The sequence below is a fragment of the Ursus arctos genome, unplaced genomic scaffold, assembly GCF_023065955.2.
Source record: "Ursus arctos isolate Adak ecotype North America unplaced genomic scaffold, UrsArc2.0 scaffold_20, whole genome shotgun sequence".
NCBI classification, from domain to species: domain Eukaryota; kingdom Metazoa; phylum Chordata; class Mammalia; order Carnivora; family Ursidae; genus Ursus; species Ursus arctos.
Genome location: NW_026622875.1, coordinates 17,573,863 through 17,591,139, shown reverse-complemented (window position 1 = coordinate 17,591,139; position 17,277 = coordinate 17,573,863). Strand labels below are relative to the sequence as shown.

At 37.9% G+C, this 17,277-nt stretch overlaps 1 protein-coding gene across 5 annotated transcripts in view; it reads right to left on the bottom strand.

The window, feature by feature from the left end:
* Positions 1-490: 490 nt before the first annotated feature.
* PLSCR4 (phospholipid scramblase 4) overlaps positions 491-17,277 on the bottom strand; it is a 44,141-nt gene continuing 27,354 nt past the window's right edge. For all 5 annotated transcript variants that reach the window (XM_026497211.4, XM_026497212.4, XM_026497215.4 and 2 more), the window contains 6 exons: positions 12,054-12,289; positions 9,342-9,384; positions 8,192-8,415; positions 5,439-5,600; positions 3,660-3,818; positions 491-2,797 (listed from right to left, as the gene is read on the bottom strand). In XM_026497211.4, the coding sequence (XP_026352996.2) occupies positions 2,750-2,797; positions 3,660-3,818; positions 5,439-5,600; positions 8,192-8,415; positions 9,342-9,384; positions 12,054-12,289 (872 nt within the window). In that variant the 3' untranslated portion in view covers positions 491-2,749. The remainder of the gene's footprint in view (positions 2,798-3,659; positions 3,819-5,438; positions 5,601-8,191; positions 8,416-9,341; positions 9,385-12,053; positions 12,290-17,277) is intronic.

Below are 17,277 nucleotides of genomic sequence, written 5' to 3'. Positions count from 1 at the left end.
GCTATTCTCTAAGAACATCGGGGCTTTCTCTACAGCTCTCTTTTCTTTCTGAGCTCTCACCAGAATCACCTTTAATGTTCTGTTAAAATGTCTAGGCTTTTTCTAAAATGCAACTCAAAACGCTTCCAGCTTCTACCCATCACCCAGTTCCAATGCTGCTTCCACATTTTTAGGTATTTCTTACAGCAGCACCCCCACTTCTCAGTACCAATTTCTGCCTTAATCCGTTTGGACAACAATCCTGTGGACTGGGTGGCTTAAACAACAAATATTTCTCTCTCACAGTTCTGGAAGCTGCGAAATCCAAGGTCAAGGTGCTGGCAGATTATAAGGATACTAATCCCATTTGTGAGGGAGGGCTCCACCAACATGACCTAACACCGACCAAACATCATCACATTGAGGTAATTCATAAGTTTGGGGTGGGAGGAGGGGTACAAGCATTCAGTCTATAGCAAAGACTCAATCACAAATCAAAAAATAAAAACTATTTTACTATAAACCATATATTTATTTAAAAGCCAAAAACAATAGATGAAGCATGAAAACACACAAATTTCAGAGTAGCTTTTGTTTTTAGTGAATTTGATCAATTTTACACAATGAAATACCATTAAGAAATACAGAAATTACAATATGAACTGTAGTATAAAAATATAAGACCATAGTATTACTTTTTGTTTTAAAGATTTTATTTATTTGTCAGAAAGAGAGAGAACTAGAAAGCACAAGCAGGGGGAGCAGCAGGCAGAGGGAGAAGCAGGCTCCCCGCTGAGCAAGGAACCCAATGTGGGGCTCGATCCCAGGACCCTGGGATCATGACCTTAACCGACTGAGCCACCCAGGCGCCCCAAGACACACAGTATTACTTATAAAGAAAGTGGAATTATAACTGTAAGAGACAACTTAATACTACAAAAACTTTAAACAAATTTAAAATGTCGTATGTTAAAAATAAATTTTTTTTTAGTATTATGCAGCATGTCTTGGGATGTAGGGATATAGGCAAGTAAAAAGGAGGTTTATATGATAAACTTTCTCTATACTATTTGTCTGATTTCATATATAAAATGTCAAACATTATTATAGGAAATAATATATATGTCTAAGACTGCAATTATATTTTCAAATATAAGGTAATTATTTTTTTTTAGAAAGCAGCAGTTTTACATTTTTTTTAAAAAGCTAGTAGCACCTAAAAATAAAAATTATCAGAAACTGAGTAAAACAACTTTACCATAAAAGATAAATATAATTTTAAAATGAAGCACCTTTCTTTGACTTCAAGAGGAACTACGGGCAAAGGCCTTCATCTCTCAATAATTCCATCTGAGAACACTCAGGCTCGTTTTACTTAACGAGGAAAATACATTTCATTCAACATACTGCCTGTGTTGAAAGAACACAGTCCATGTCCAGATAGGAAGGTAGAGTGCAAAAGAGGCAGGCTGATTCATCAGTCTATTCACTAATAGACTATGCTCTTAACTAGCTACTAAAAACAGGTACGTTTGTACTTTAACTATGGTGATCCTACATAATTTTACTGTTAAACTATAGTTCACACAGAAGTAATATACGCTTGCTGTGTTTGCTGTGTTCTATTCTTTTCTTTGCATAGATATAGATTTATCTATCATCAGATAAAAAGCAGCGAAGAAATATTAAACAATGTGAAGATTTGTAGGTTTTGCTTTTACAAAGTGCTACACAGAATGTCACATTTCAAAATTTAGAAACAAAACTAACTCCAGCTATTAGAAAAACACGGTAATTATCAGGGATCTTTTTGAAAGGTAAAAAAACCCGATTATCGTCTCTGTGTCACATCAAATGAGATATGAAGGTTTGAAGGCAATCTTAGAGATTTGGCCAAACATATTTTAAATATAAGGCATCTGTGACCAAGAGAGATTCAATGGATTAAACGCAAGCTCCTTATAAGGGCGCTAATGTCTAAATTTCTCATCTGAGTAATTCTCTAAATTACTCAGAGATCTAGACTGGCTGTGGCCCATGTCACCTCTTTTCCTGATAGTCTGACCCTGACTCCATATACAGGCAGGTTCTGACTGACCATGCTAGTGAATGAGGGAGTATGCATGGAAAATATAAACCCTATGATTAAAAAAAAAAAAAGTTTTATTTGGTAATAAAATCAAAATTTCTATGGAAACTTAGAAACTTGCAAAACAAGGTTTTGATACATATGCACAAGTGAATTTTTCCTTGTACAATAAACATGCAGTATTTCTGTCTGCTTTCCTTTTTGTTTTTAAAGATTAAGAGTATCATTCTTTTCACCTGGAATTAAATTTGTCTTCAGTAACAGGACAAGAGGTAGGAGAGGTAGGACAGCGTTACGGATAAAAGCTCTATTACTCTATCTCAAAGATTGCTCTAAAAAGCTCACCATTTCATGACCTATTAATCTGAAACCACTGGGATTTGTCTTCCCTTACGTCATGGTAAAGCATTTTGAAACTCATTGTAATGTGTTTACTTGGTTAATGAGTCATAGCTTTTTCAAGGTGAACTCCTAGTCTACCAAGAGGACAAATGGACAGATAATCAATTGAAACATGTTTAGATTGTATTGCCCTCACACTCTTAGCCTGTTAGAGCTAATACCCAGTGAAAATAATCTGCAAAAGCAGACACATATATTTGCAAATAATTCAGGGGATTGTAAGCCCCATCCAACTTTTCTAATTTTTATTAGCCATTATTGCTGATTTGCTGTGTCCATCTATCTTGATGAATTTTGTGGTGGAGATCTTTCAAAATACATGAAGTCCTGAAATCAGAAAAAGAATTATACATACATATATAATATATATATAGAAAGATAACTGTACGTATATAGATACATACATAATTAGATGCAATGCATAGAGTATTACCCTTTATAATTTATCAGGTGATCATCATTCTAGTTAAGAATAAATAAATCTAATAAAACCTTTATGAAGAGGACCTGACATGAAGACCAGAAATTACAGACTTGGAACTTTTGTTAGCTAGTAACATTCCATCTGGGGGTACCGATTAACTAAATTTTCGTTGTTAAAAGGAAAAAAAAAACTTGACAATCAATATTAAATATGTTAAATATGCCAATTGCAATATGTTAGCTACATTTTAAGGTAAACACATCCATTTTATTTCTGTGCCTGACTTATGAATATTAACCACTGATCAGTCATTAACACAGCAAGGGAACTTTACCTAACAAATCTAAGGAAGATACAACACCAAGGAGTCCAGTGACAGAGACGCAGTAGGGTGGAGGGAAAGGACATCAGCTTTAGAGTTATTTACTTCATTAAGAAGTCCTAGGATAGGCATCTTTAAGTCATGGGAAAGACAAACAACATGCAATGAGGACAAGTACACCCACTGGATGCCCAATATCTCCAAGTACTCTTCTGGTCCCTTTATTCATATGAGGGCTCGTGTTCATTGCCCTGAAAAATATAAGTATTTTTATCTCCATTTTATAGGTAAGGCAAACAAGGCCTGGACATGCTAAGCACTTTGTAAAACACGTAACTAGTAAGTGGCAGAGACAGGCATTGTTACTGCCTTTCTATCACACTACACTGCATCTCATCATAAAGAGTGATTCTCTCAAGACAACTCAGAAGCAAAAGACTTACAATGAGGAAGCAAGCTCCAAAAATCATGGCTTTCATCTTCACATCCAGGTCTAACGGGAAGTGAATTTCAAAGTGGTCAGCATCGCCCATTGCTGATAACAGACCGTTCCACTTCCTAATAATACTGCCGACGTTGGACATGCCATCAAGGGATTTGACCTAGAAAGATAAGAATGTGACTTTATGATGATTGAAAAATATTATACATATTATAATACATATTTCATTTCATATTCCATTCCTCTAATTAGCAGTTTACACTGCAAAAGCATAAATACAGAACAGGAAATTAATATAGTAATAATTACACTACTGTAATTTAATAACTATAAAGTAATACATTACTGTAAAGTAATAGGGAATTAGGGCCAAGAAGGCTTAAGTGCCTTGAAACTGGTTAATAACTGAGCTGCGGTATATCTGACAGTTCTCGGGCTGGAGTTCTTACTTCATCCTCAAATGAGTTATTAGGGACGTATGATTTGAATTGATTCTGAAATTCTTTTTCATATAGTGAAGGGTGGGAACTGGGGATTGGAAAGGAGTCTCTACAGTCTAGGGAAACACGTGAGCAAAAGTAAGGAAACAGTTCTATGTACTTCACAAATTTCAAAAAATCACTCAAGTTTTGTGGGCCAAATCCACCCTGTCTTCTTAAAGTATGTCAGAATCTCAAAGGGCTTTGGCTTGTAAAAGGGGGATTCTGGCACTTGCCAGAGGGAAAATACCCAAATATTAACTTCTGGTGATTGGAATGATCCCATACACCCACCCCTACACTTTGGCTTATCTACATTTTCTAGTTCTCTACACTGGGCTTTTAATAAATAAGCAATGCTTGAAGAACTAAAAAAGTTTATTGGGTGTCATAGGAAATATCTGAATGAGCAACTTTAGATAATGAGCCTTGCTGAATTGTAAGGCATTCCAGAAGGATTCTCTAAGCAGCTCAGGAAATATTTCTAGGCATCGCCTTTGTCAGATTCATAGGATAATAAGCACGCATTTTGTACTCACTAAGATAGAGGCAAAACAAGAGGATTTTTCATTTTCCTGAGAAAATGTTATAACCTATTATGAGTTTTATCCATGTTATCAGTGTTATCCTCTCTCGTAAGGACACAGACAACTTCTACCATGCAAATAAACAATGTACACAATCTTGGGGGTGCTCCATATGTCCTGTGATGTGTTGGGCATTTCTGTTAATCAGGACCGACAATCCTGCAAATCTTTGGTAATAATGGTTAATTAAATATGACCAAGGGGCGCCTGGGTGGCTCGGTTGTTAAGCATCTGCCTTTGGCTCAGGGCTTGATCCCAGAGTCCTGGGATCGAGCCCCACATCGGGCTCCCAGCCGCTGGGAGCTTGCTTCTTTCTCTCTCACTCCCCCTGCTTTTCCCTCTCTCTCTGGCTGTCTCTCTCTCTCTGTCAAATAAAATAAATAAAATCTTCAAAAAAATAAATAAATAAAATAAATAAATACAACCAAGAATAAATAAATGGATTCCACCAGTCTCTTCTTTCAGGTTTAGTGCTTTAAATGGTTACTTCTTATCTTTATCAAACACTGAAATCATAAAAAAAATTGCTCGCACTTTGGAAAACAGTAAGCAATCCACGAACAGTAATTTGAAAATGATTTGATGTCAACCAATAACTCTTCCCCATTCTACTTTATTCATTCACATAAAAACATAATCTAAAACCAAATAATTCTAAGGTCTGTTAGTACATGTAGAAGAAATAGTAAAAATGTCATTTTTATATTTGTTTACCTCAAAAACCGAATCAGAACCACAGCCGTAGGTGGAACACGGCCCACGTACTCTCATCACGTTTTCTCTCTTCTCGCTTTGGAGGCTGTAAACTGCCCTGCACAGGTTCCAGTGCTCCGCGACAAAGCCAATGGTGACACCGGGAGGGCACTGCACCTCCAGCTGCAGATGAAGACGTGACAGAGGGGAGGACGCTACAGAGATACCCATACGCATACACACCACCTAGATGTGCTCTTAAGTCTTTCACGGACTAGAAAAATTGTTACTGGAAGACAGCCTTCCATTTTACCCAGGCTCGCTCTTAGGGCTGTAGGTCAGAACAGCCTTGAGAGCGGAGGTCACATTTCCCTTTGGAACAAAGTGACTGCTTACCATACAATGGACAGTTCTCCAAGCTCACGACTGCTCAGCTGTGTGCAGCACCTGCGTGAGCTCCTCTGAGTCAACCTATAGAACCTGGGGGCACGGGGACCTACACCAACATACTGCTCAAGACACTCATGCTGTTTACTGTGCTGTGGTGAAGTTCTTTGTCTCTGCTCTAGGTGTCTCACGTCTTCCGGCACAATTCATGACAAAGCAAGCAAGGTAACTTCTTAGATTTAAATCACAGACATGACAATTATAAGAGAAATGGAAAAAGAGGCATTCTGAAAACTGAATATTGTGAAAACAACAGAATGTGTGAATGAATATATAAAGCCATTTTATTGATTGATTGATTTAAAGACTTTATTATTTGACAGAGCGAGAAAGCGCAAGTAGGGGAGCAGCAGAGGAGAGAAGGAGAAGCAGACTCCCCGCTAAGCAGGGACCCCAGGATTATGGCCTGAACCAAAGGCAGATGCTTAACCAACGGAGCCACCCACACACTCCATAAAGCCATTTTATTTTATTTTATTTTTTTTAAAGATTTTATTTATTTATTTGACAGAGACAGCCAGCGAGAGAGGGAACACAAGCAGGGGGAGTGGGAGAGGAAGAAGCAGGCTCATAGCGGAGGAGCCTGATGCGGGGCTCGATCCCGTAACGCCGGGATCACGCCCTGAGCCGAAGGCAGACACTTAACCGCTGTGCCACCCAGGCGCCCCCATAAAGCCATTTTAAAAAGAGTTTCAAAATTGTCCACTGCCCTGTTTTGGCTAAGCATCTCTACAATACTCCTCTGTGAAGAACTAAGATCTTCATATTTAGTAATAACAAGAGTCAGAGTTCAAGTTCTACTGGTAGCTTTTCTGGTGTCATATATACTTTTCTAAGAGTTTCCACTAGGTCTCATCATGGGGCAGGACTACATAGCTTCATGAACTGTCAAATCAAGATATTTCTTTAAAAAGATTTTATTTATTTATTTGACAAAGAGAGAGCGAGCATAAGTGGGCAGAGAAGCAGGCAGAGGGAGAGGGGGAAGCAGGCTCCCCACTGAGCAGAGAACCCGATGTGGGGCTTGACCCCAAGACCGGGATCATGACCTGAGCAGAAGGCAGATGCTTAACCAACTGAGCCCCCAAGGGACCCCTCAAATCAAGATATTATTTTAAAAAAAAGATGTTATTGTTCATATATATACATTCACACATATACTTAAGCATATAAATTTGATAGCTGCCTAGGATTAAGATCTTATACAAGTTTAGGCCTCAGAGCTAAAGAAAAATAAAAACTGTATACAAGTAAACTACTTAAAAATTCATTTGAGAAGATAATTCAACTCATGAAGAATTCCTACTATACCCAAAAGGACTCAGGATTAAAGGTGAAGATTCATCTCAAATAACAGGCTGTTATTACAAAAACAGTAACGAGAGAGGAGTAAGACTGGGAACAACATTCTCTGAGCACCGTGCTATCTGCCAGGTACTGTAATGAAGAGTTAACATTTACTTATTACTATTTAATCCTCAAAGCAATCCTGTGTGATAGATGCTATTATTATCTCCATCTCAAAGGAAATCAAAACACAGAGAAGGTTGTAAATAAATTAACATTTAGTAAGTGCTGGCACTTACTGTGTCTTCTAAATATCCCCATAATCCTGTGGGGTATAGTTGTGCATAGTTTATGTGCAAGAGCATGGAGCTCCAAAGAAGTTAAGTAAATCGCACAATTTAAGTAGGTGACAAATCTAGAATTCAAAATTCTGGTGGACCTCTCGCTAAGGCTGCTTCATTTCCCTTCAGAGAACAACTTCCTAGAGCCACACAGGCTGTAGAAGAGCAACCCGACTGTAACTCAGAACGTCAGCTCTCTAGTTCCAGCACTCGGGGGCCTGTAACATCCTCATCAGGCACGTCATCTTTCTGAGCCACCCCTTCTTTATCTGTGGCAAGGTGTGGACTGGGATGGGGAGTGTAAAGTCATCCAAGGTCTCTTCCTATTCTAAAAGCATTCGATGATGTCTAGGGACATCTTACCTGGGGATATGTAGGTACATCTGGACACATGTACGTGACTTCTGTTCTAGGTCACAGATACAATTCCAATTCAAGAGAGACAAGTGACAAAATTGTGGTCACCGAATAAATACCCTAATTTCTGTCTGACCCGCCAGAAGACAAGAGCCCACAAGAAAAAGCCCTCTGTGATTTTCCTTGGGTGAAACAATGTGGCCTCCTTCCTCCCCACTCCCTTCTTTCATGCTGACCAGCAGACCCAGTGAAAATCCCCTCATTGTCATTCTGGAAGGAGCACAAGCGTGCTGTGAAGACTTGGATCAGGAGAAACCAGGGATAAGACCTGCATTCTCTGACCTCTTGCCTGGAGGAGGGACAACAGAGGCAACAGCAGGTGCATCTGAAAGGTCTCTGCATTGTCATGATTTCTCGGCCCATAAAGTCGGTGACCCGGAGGATGAAGGGCCTTAGTGTCCGATAAGCATTTCTGAAGTCATCTGTGTCTTCAGTTACGATGTAAACCATTTGGTCCAGGTTGTTTTTAATATCATATCTATTATTAGTTTCAAAAGATGTCATCACTAAAAAAATAAAATAAGAAAACCACTTTAAATTAGAAGCAGTTAAAATGGGCGTCAAGAAGTCCTTTTCTAGTATTTCTTAGGGGCTTAAAGCAAAATAGCTTTTTAAAAATTTAAAGTGAAATATTACAATTGATTAGGACACCAAAATGATTCAGATACCGAATAAATACCTGGTAATTTTGAAAATCTAAAACATTTCTTTTAAGGAGATCAGTACAAAATGATTTTTAAAACTTTTCCATACAAATGCAAAGACTAAATCTATATTCCTGGAGTACCTGAATTTAGAAAACTTAAATTATAAAACCATGTAAATGAAATTATACATTTTACCATAAAGTAGTCAGCTCAAGAAATATACTGAGATGGTTAGGGTCATTCATAATTGCAAACAGGAAAATGAACCAAGGAAACTCAGAGGCTCTGTGTGGTGGTCAAATGCATGTGCAGATCTGGTGGTAACGTGGGGGTCAGTAATCTAGTGAGGATGAACTGAGATCAAGCAGTATGTTTACTGTGATTTCTTTTTACTTCTAAAGCAAGGGCACTGGACTAGAGCTTAGCAGATTTAGATTCTATTTCCAGCCCTACCACTGATTAGCTGACTGTGGGGCCCCCGGCTAATTCATTTAGTCTCTTGATTCCTTCTTTCCCTCTTCCATGAAAGATGAATATGCGGAATGGGGGGGTTTGGCCAGATAAAATGTAAGTCTTTTTCAAGTCTAAGAACTTATGTATGATACATAAATAGATACAATTATACAAAATAATTCCCTTTATTACTTTCTTGAAGGAAGGGTAAAAGAAGATAGTCTTTTCCCTTTGAACCACTAAGAGATGATCAATATTAAGGAACTAGATATTGGGTAATGCAAATTTTCACCTGATTCAAATACTGCTGAACACTACAAAATTATACCTACTTTCCAGAGGCTCAAAATGCTGAAGGACGTGTATGTTGTCCAACTGTTGGGATAGAACAAAGCAATTAGGAAAAATAGAAATAACATAATTAAATCAAATCAGTGTTAGAAAAGAAGCTGATGAGAGAGGTATTAAAATGTATTAATTGATACCAAAATATCTTTTTGAAATTGAATGGAATAAAAAAATTATCAAGTGAAATTAGCCTATCTGTACCTAGTCAGCAGAGCTGTCCAGGTAGGAAAATCACTTTTCTCCACTTTAAAAGATAAAGTTACCAAAAAAAAAAAAAAAAAAAAAGAAGTTGCCCGGTACATCAGAAAATCATCATCCTGCTATAGTAACAGCACCTAGAAGAAGCTGTGTTGATACAGATTGTTTCTAGCTCTGCCCCTACTCACTGGTCTCATTGACAGGTCACTCACACTCACAGCCTGGAGGTGCTCAGAAAGTTCAGGACGGAATAACACAGACCAGCCACAGAGGAAACTATTTTCTCAGTGGCTTAGGGAGAGCAAATCAGCCAGGAACCTCACACAGGAGTATCCAGCTTTACATTATTTTCACAGGTACCCCTGGAAGATGTTAACACACTGATTTCCACTCATTTGAGCTACTAATGCAAGGGTCTTCCCTGGGTGCATACTTTAATAAGGAGAGGGTCCACAAAGGCTGGAAGCATGTGATTAGGATTAGGGCAAAGAGGAAGAAACATTCTGGGATGGGATCTCTTGAAAAGGGTGTTGGGAATATCACCCGATAGACTCCTACCTTAACTTCACTTAGGAATCACTCTAAAGACAGTATGATGGGCTCATTACCTGATATACTTGAGAATATCCTAGCAGAAAAGAAGAAACCTCTTTGAGGACAGAGTAATTATATCTATATAACTTTAGATAATATAGATCATTCCTAATCCCTGAGCCCAGAATATTGCCTGAAATGTCATATTTCACCAAATACTCATTGAATACATTAACTGATAAAAAAGTACATGAATGTGGTAATAATAGAAAGTTAAAAATAACTTAACCAGACATAAATATTTTGTGGTGTATGATTACAGGAGGATATGAAGAGGATACAATCCTTCCTTCATTAAAAACTTTTTCTTATATGAAAACACAATCAGGTGAGGAGGTCTAACCATGTCTTCTAAAATGCCAAAAGTGGTCACTAAGGTGGTTTATACTTCCTTTAAAAATCCAGAATGTTAAAACCTAGAACTCAAAAATATTCACTGCTGATAAAAGCATCCACTGCTGAGCAAAATATTCTAAAGAAATAATGCCTGTTAATGTAAAAGAAGTTTGTCCAGTAAGACACTATGGTTGCTATGGCTCAGTTCTCTAACCAATTGGTGGAGTCACTGGCCAAGCCAATACTCTAGAAATAATATAATCCTGCTACTTTGAATGCTCCAGAATCTTGACAGTCCTGATAATGATTCATGGAATCTACATCAGAGATTGCAAAAAGGCGAGGATAAGGAAAATGATAAAGCAAATGGTTCTGTCTTCTGTTTGCATTTGAGGTGTTTCAACTAATAACATCCACAAGCTACCGCCCATTGGATGGGCCCTGTGTGCCAAAAATAGTAGGTGCACTATAAATCTTAGCTCCTGAAAAATTCTCCCAACCACCCAACGAGGTATGTATTGCTAGTACTATTTTATTGATGAGGAATTCAAGCACCAACAGTTACTGAAGGTAACTTATGAAAGTTACTGAAGGTTGCAGAGTGAGGAGGGAGTACAGCTAGAATTTAAAACCAGGTTTGCCTGGTTGCACACATTTTTGTTGCTTTTTTCACTTATTTTTTTAAATTCAAAACATCGCTGAAAGAGAAAACAGAATTCATAAAATATGTTCATTTAACTCCTTGTCAGAGTAATAGAAGGAATTTAAAACGTGGCAAATTAAGAAAACTGGCAAGTCCCTTGCTTATAATGTATTTCAACATCTCCTTTTTCTAAAACCAAACATAATTCAATAGGTTCTAAGGAACTTCCAGTACTTGCTTCATCTAGTTTTCATTAAGCAATTCTTTTGAGTCTCTGACATGTGGTTTTAAGCGATACCATTTGGTACATGGCTTTGACATACTGCCCCAGTTCCTGAGCCGGATATCCTGATAGCTTCAGAATGTCTATAGGGATGGAAAATAAGAATTCACTGTGTTGTGGGAAGAGGGGTCTCTGGAATTTGGCCTGAAGCAAAACCCTTGGTAGTTCTCTTTTTATTGACATTTTATGTTTGGAGGGTGGCAGGAGTGGCTAATAAAAATTGTGGGTAATGATTGAAAAAGGGATGGGCAGAGGCACTCAGTGACTCGTTGACGGTCTACTGTTCTGCTCTACTGTTGCTGTTCTTGGTGTTAACTCTTCTATGCAAACACCTCATCTAGCATCTTCCATAGTTTTTCCTCTGCTCCTGTTTTTTAAACTGCCTTCCCCAGGACACCTTACGTATCTTAAAATTCAGCATACATCCTTTAGAAAGCCTACCGATCCCACCAAATACATTCCTGCACTCATTTTCCCTTCACATATCTGAAATCAGTACCACCACTCCCACGGTCTCACAAACAGGACCCTTGTCATCACTGACCCATCACCTTCATCCGCTCTATCCAGCTCTGGATCTCTTTTTGTCAGATCCCCAGTCATGTTTCATATAAGAAAATTATTTGGATTTGTGTGGAGTACCTGGGTTAAGTATTCCAGACCAGGAGGACAGTTTGGCATAAGAGCAGGCCCTGGCATCCATGTGATTGGAACAGGTTGATTTGGCATATGATATTTGCCAGGCTGGTACTGGATAGGATGGATACCACCAGGTAGCTGGTACGAGGGAAAGGCACAGGGCTGCTGCGGACTGTAGTATCCCACAGGCAAGCCTCCTGGGTAGCCTGCAGGTGGAGGGACAGCTAGTCCAGGGGCTCCTGTATCCAAAAACAAAGGAAAGTGTTATACACTACTAACACTATAACACATTGCAAGTTAGAATGACCTTTTACATGAAAAATATATGTGCCACACAACACCCACTTTGGGATAAAACACGACCCATTTTCTGAATGTGTACCATGCACAGACAATGTATTAAGTAAGGGGCTTTATGTATTAACTCATTTAATCCTCTTAAAGGTTCCTAATCCCTGATTGTAAGATAATTATTCTATACAGAGGTGTAGAGATAAGGTCTGAAACATCAAGTAACATGTTGGCTTCTCTGTAATAGGTTTCTCCCTTGGAGATAATAATATACCTGCTTCACTAGGCTGTAGTGGGATTAGCACAAGACTTAGCACATAATTAGCACTGTACATTTATGTTATTAAGTTTACTGTTGTTTTTGTTTAGGGTCACAAAGATAGTAACTTTAAAGGGATGTTTTTAATGATAGCTATGTAATTCCAGAACAGTTTCATCACTCCAGAAAGAAAGCCCACACGCATTAGCAATTATTTCCCATCTTCTGCTCCAGCCCCTGGAAACCATGTCACTACAGATTTCCCTAACCTGGACATTCCATATAAATGAAATCGGGTAACATGTAGCCTTTGTGTCTGGTTTCTTTGACTTAGCATGATATTTTCAAGGTTCATCCATGTTGTAGCATGTACTAGTAGTTCATTCCTTTTCGTGGCTCAGTAATATTTCATTGCACGGACACATCACTTTTTATGTATTCATTAATCAACCGATTAATGATTTGGGTTGTTTCTACCTTTTGGCTACTATTTGTAATAACACTGCTGTGAAATTAGTGTAAATTTTGGTGTGAACATAAGTTTTCAATTCTCGAGTAGGAATGGAATTAGCCTTAACATTTTGAGGGAATGCCAAACTGTTTTCCGAAGTGGCTTCACTGTTTTACACTCCTACTGCTGAACTCACTTATTAGTGCTAGTTGTGTGTGCATGTATGTGTGTATCCCTTAGGATGATCTACATACAAGATGACGTCATCTGCAAATAGAGATAGCTTTACTTCTTCCTTTCCAATCTGGATGACTTTTATTACTTTTCCTTGCCGAACTGCCCTGGCTAAAACCTCCAGTACAATGTTGAATATAAGTGGCATGAGGCGATATCCTGTCTTGTTCTTGACTTTAGGGGGAATGCTTTTGGCTTTTGCTATTAAGCATGATGCTTTTCATAGATGCCTTTTATTAAGTTGAGGAAGTTCCCTCCTATTCCTCGTTTGTTAAGTGTTTTAATTATGCAGGATGTTTCACTTTGTCAAATACTTTTTCTCTATCTATTGATATGATCATATGATTTTTGTACTATATTCCATTAATATGGTACATACATTGACTGATTTTCGAATGATGAACCAATCTCTCATACTTGGGACAAACTGCATTTGGTCATGGTATATAATCCCTATTATATATTGCTGGATTTGGTTACTACATTGCTAGAATTCTGTGGAGCATTTTTGCATCTGTATTAACTTATAAGGAATATTGCTCTATTGTTTTCATTTCTTGTGATGTCTTTGTCTAATTTTGCTAGTAGGGTAATACTGGCTTCACAGAATGGGCTGGGAAATAAGTGTTCACCATTCTTAAATTTCTTGTAAAGGGCTGGTATTAAACCCTTCATTAAGCATTTGGTAGAATTCATGAAGCCATCCAGACCTGGGCTTTACTTTGTCAGAAATTTTTAAATGACTAATTCAATCTCTTGCTATATAGCTCTATTCAGGTTTTCTATTTCTTGGAGTCGGTTTCAGTTGTTTGTGTTTTTCTACGAATTTGTCCATTTCATCTAGGTTTTCCAGTTTGTTGGTATGAAACTGTTCATAGTATTCTCTTGTAATACATTTTAATTTTTATAAGCTTGTTAGTAATGTCTCCATTTTCACTCTTGATATTAACACTTTGAGTCTTTTTTTTTTTTTCTTGGTCAGTCTAGCTTAAGATTTCTCAATTTTGTTGATATTTTCAAAGACCCAACTTTTGGTTTTGTCAGTTTGGCCTATTGCTTTTCCTTTCTTTATTTCATTTACTTCTACTTTAAAATTCTGTTATTTCCTCCTACTTGCTTAGGGTTTGGCTTCTCTCTAAGGTGGAAAGTTGGGTTACTATTTGAGGTCTTTCTTCTTTTTTAATATAGGTGTTGATAGTTATAAATTTCTCTCTATGCTGTGTTTCTCTTTTTAAAGATTTATTTACTTATTAGAGAGAGAGACAGAGAGGGGAGGGGTAGAGAGGAAGAGAGGGAGAGACAATCTGAAGCAAATTCCCTGCTGAGCACAGAGCCCGATGTGGAGCTTAATCTCACAACCCTGAGATCATGACCCGAACTGAAATTAAGAGTCAGATGCCCAACCGAGTCACCCAGGCATCCCTCTCTATGCTGTTTTAGCTGTATCCCATAAGGGATATTGAGGTTTGGTATATTGGTATATTGAGGTTTTATTTACTCAAAAGTATTTTCCAATTCCTCTTGTAATTTCTTTCTGTCCTTTTGCTTATTTAAGGGTGTGTTAATTTCCTCAGATTTCCCAACTTTCTTTCTATTTTTATTGATTACTAATTTTATTCCATTGTGAAATCAATATGATCTCAGTTTTAAATTTATGAGACTTGTTTTTTGGCTTAATCAGTAATCTCTCTTGGAGAATGTCCCATGTGCACTTGGGAAGAATGTATATTCCACTGTTGTTGGGTAGAGTGAGCTATACGTGTCTATGTTTAATTTGGTGTATAATATTTCCCTTTTGACCTTCTGTTTAGTTGTTCTATCCATTACTGTAAGTGGGGTATTGCAGTCTCCAACTCTTATTTACTGAAATGTCTATTTTACTCTTGAATTCCGTCATTTTTTGCTTCATATATTTTGGAGCTCTGTTTTTAGATGTATACATGTATATAATTGTTATGTCTTCTGATGGATTGACACTTCTATTATTGTAAAATGTTCTTCATCTCTAGTAACAATTTTTGCCTTAAGGTATATTTTGTCTGATATAAGTATAGCTATTTCACTAATTCTTAACAACGAAGTTTGAGAAACATTGTTCTAATATAGTGTTTTACAATCTGTACATACAATCTGTGAGCTGTGAAATCAATTTAATGATTCACAATTAAAAATTTTTTAAATAAAATTTACTACACTAGAATAAAATAAAATAGAAAAAAATCAAACTGTATTTCCCACATGCTGCATACTCACTGTATTGAATATTGCTTGGTGAAATGTTATATATAGCATATATATATTACATATATATAAATATTTTTATATATAAATATATACATACATATATATTGTTTACTCTGGGTCACAGCAGATTGTCATCAAGAATGTTTAAGGGGGGACGCCTGGGTGGCACAGCGGTTAAGCGTCTGCCTTCGGCTCAGGGCGTGATCCTGGTGTTATGGGATCGAGCCCCGCATCAGGCTCCTCTGCTATGAGCCTGCTTCTTCCTCTCCCACTCCCCCTGCTTGTGTTCCCTCTCTCGCTGGCTGTCTCTATCTCTGTCAAATAAATAAATAAAATCTTTAAAAAAAAAAAGAATGTTTAAGGGGGCGCCTGGCTGGTTCAGTCAGTAGAGCATGTGAATCTCAATCTTGGGGCTGAGTTTGAGCCCTATGGTAGGTGTAGAGATTACTTTAAAAAATTTTTTTTTTTAATTAAAAAAAATTTTTTTTAATTAAAAAAATTTAAAGAAAGAATGTTTGAAAGCCAGTGATTTAAAGACCCTTCTGTTAAACCAACATACAAAAGAAAAGATCCTATTTTAGAAAGGGAAAGATGGAGACAATGTCACAAAACTGTGATGCATAATCACATAGGAGTTTGTTTTCACCATGGTTGCAAATAGTTTTGTGGATCTTCTCCTTGAAGGGAAAAAACAAATCTTCTGTAAATACAGGTTAAACTGAGTTTCTTTCTGAAAATTGCTACTTGTCTATAAAATTCCTGTTTATAACGTGTGTATGTGCATGTATCTTTGTTTTCTTACACTGGGATGTTGGTCCAGAAGACAGCAAGTGATGTCAGAAGCCGAGATTCATCTCCTGTCTGAGTAAGTGCACTAAAGGGAACAAGCCTGGGAGAGCTGTAGCTTGGGCTGTGATGCTGAAGGCCCATAAATGCTGTCTTAGTTCCCAAAGTAACCCAGGCTCTGGGCCTGTGGCTCTACAGACAGGGGAATCCGGTATCTTTCTGTAATCAGAAAGCAATGCCACACAGCTGTGCAGGGCAGGGACTGATATTTCCTGAAAAATGGGAACAGTGCATTGGTGGCTGTTCTTTGAAAAGGTCCCTCCTACAGAATGAAAAAGACCTGAGAGAGTGGGGTAAGATGGAGACTACGCTCTCTCTTGGAGAACCCAAATAACTGGATCCTGAACACCATGCACACCAGGAAGGAGCTCCTGCTGGAGGAGGCTAGTAATAGTTAATACTTGCTGAGCTTTTATTGTGGTCCAGGCACTACTGTAACTATTTTACATGTATTAAATCTTGTAATCTAGGCATCAACCTTATGTGGCAGGGACTATTACTATTACCCTTAATTTACAGAGGAGAAAATTGAGGCATAGGAGGATAAGTAACTTGCTAAAGAATCAATAATGTCAATATGTGACACAGTCAGAATTAAAACTCAAGCATTCTGACTGCGGAGGCACCCTTGATTAAATTATGCTAATACTCCCGTTAGATCAGAGAGGCGTGGAACATCCAAAATAGGACTCTATGGATGGCCGTGAAACTACAGACTAGAAGAGCAACTCCAGCTGGCAGCTGTTTTTTTAGGCCTTAAGTTTTGTGTGCATATGCATGTGCGTGCGCACACGCACACACGCACACACGCACACACACACACACACACACCTCTCCTAGGGGATGTCACAGAAATAACAGCTTAGCTGGCAGAAAGCTGGCTTCAGAAAGAGCTAGTGGTC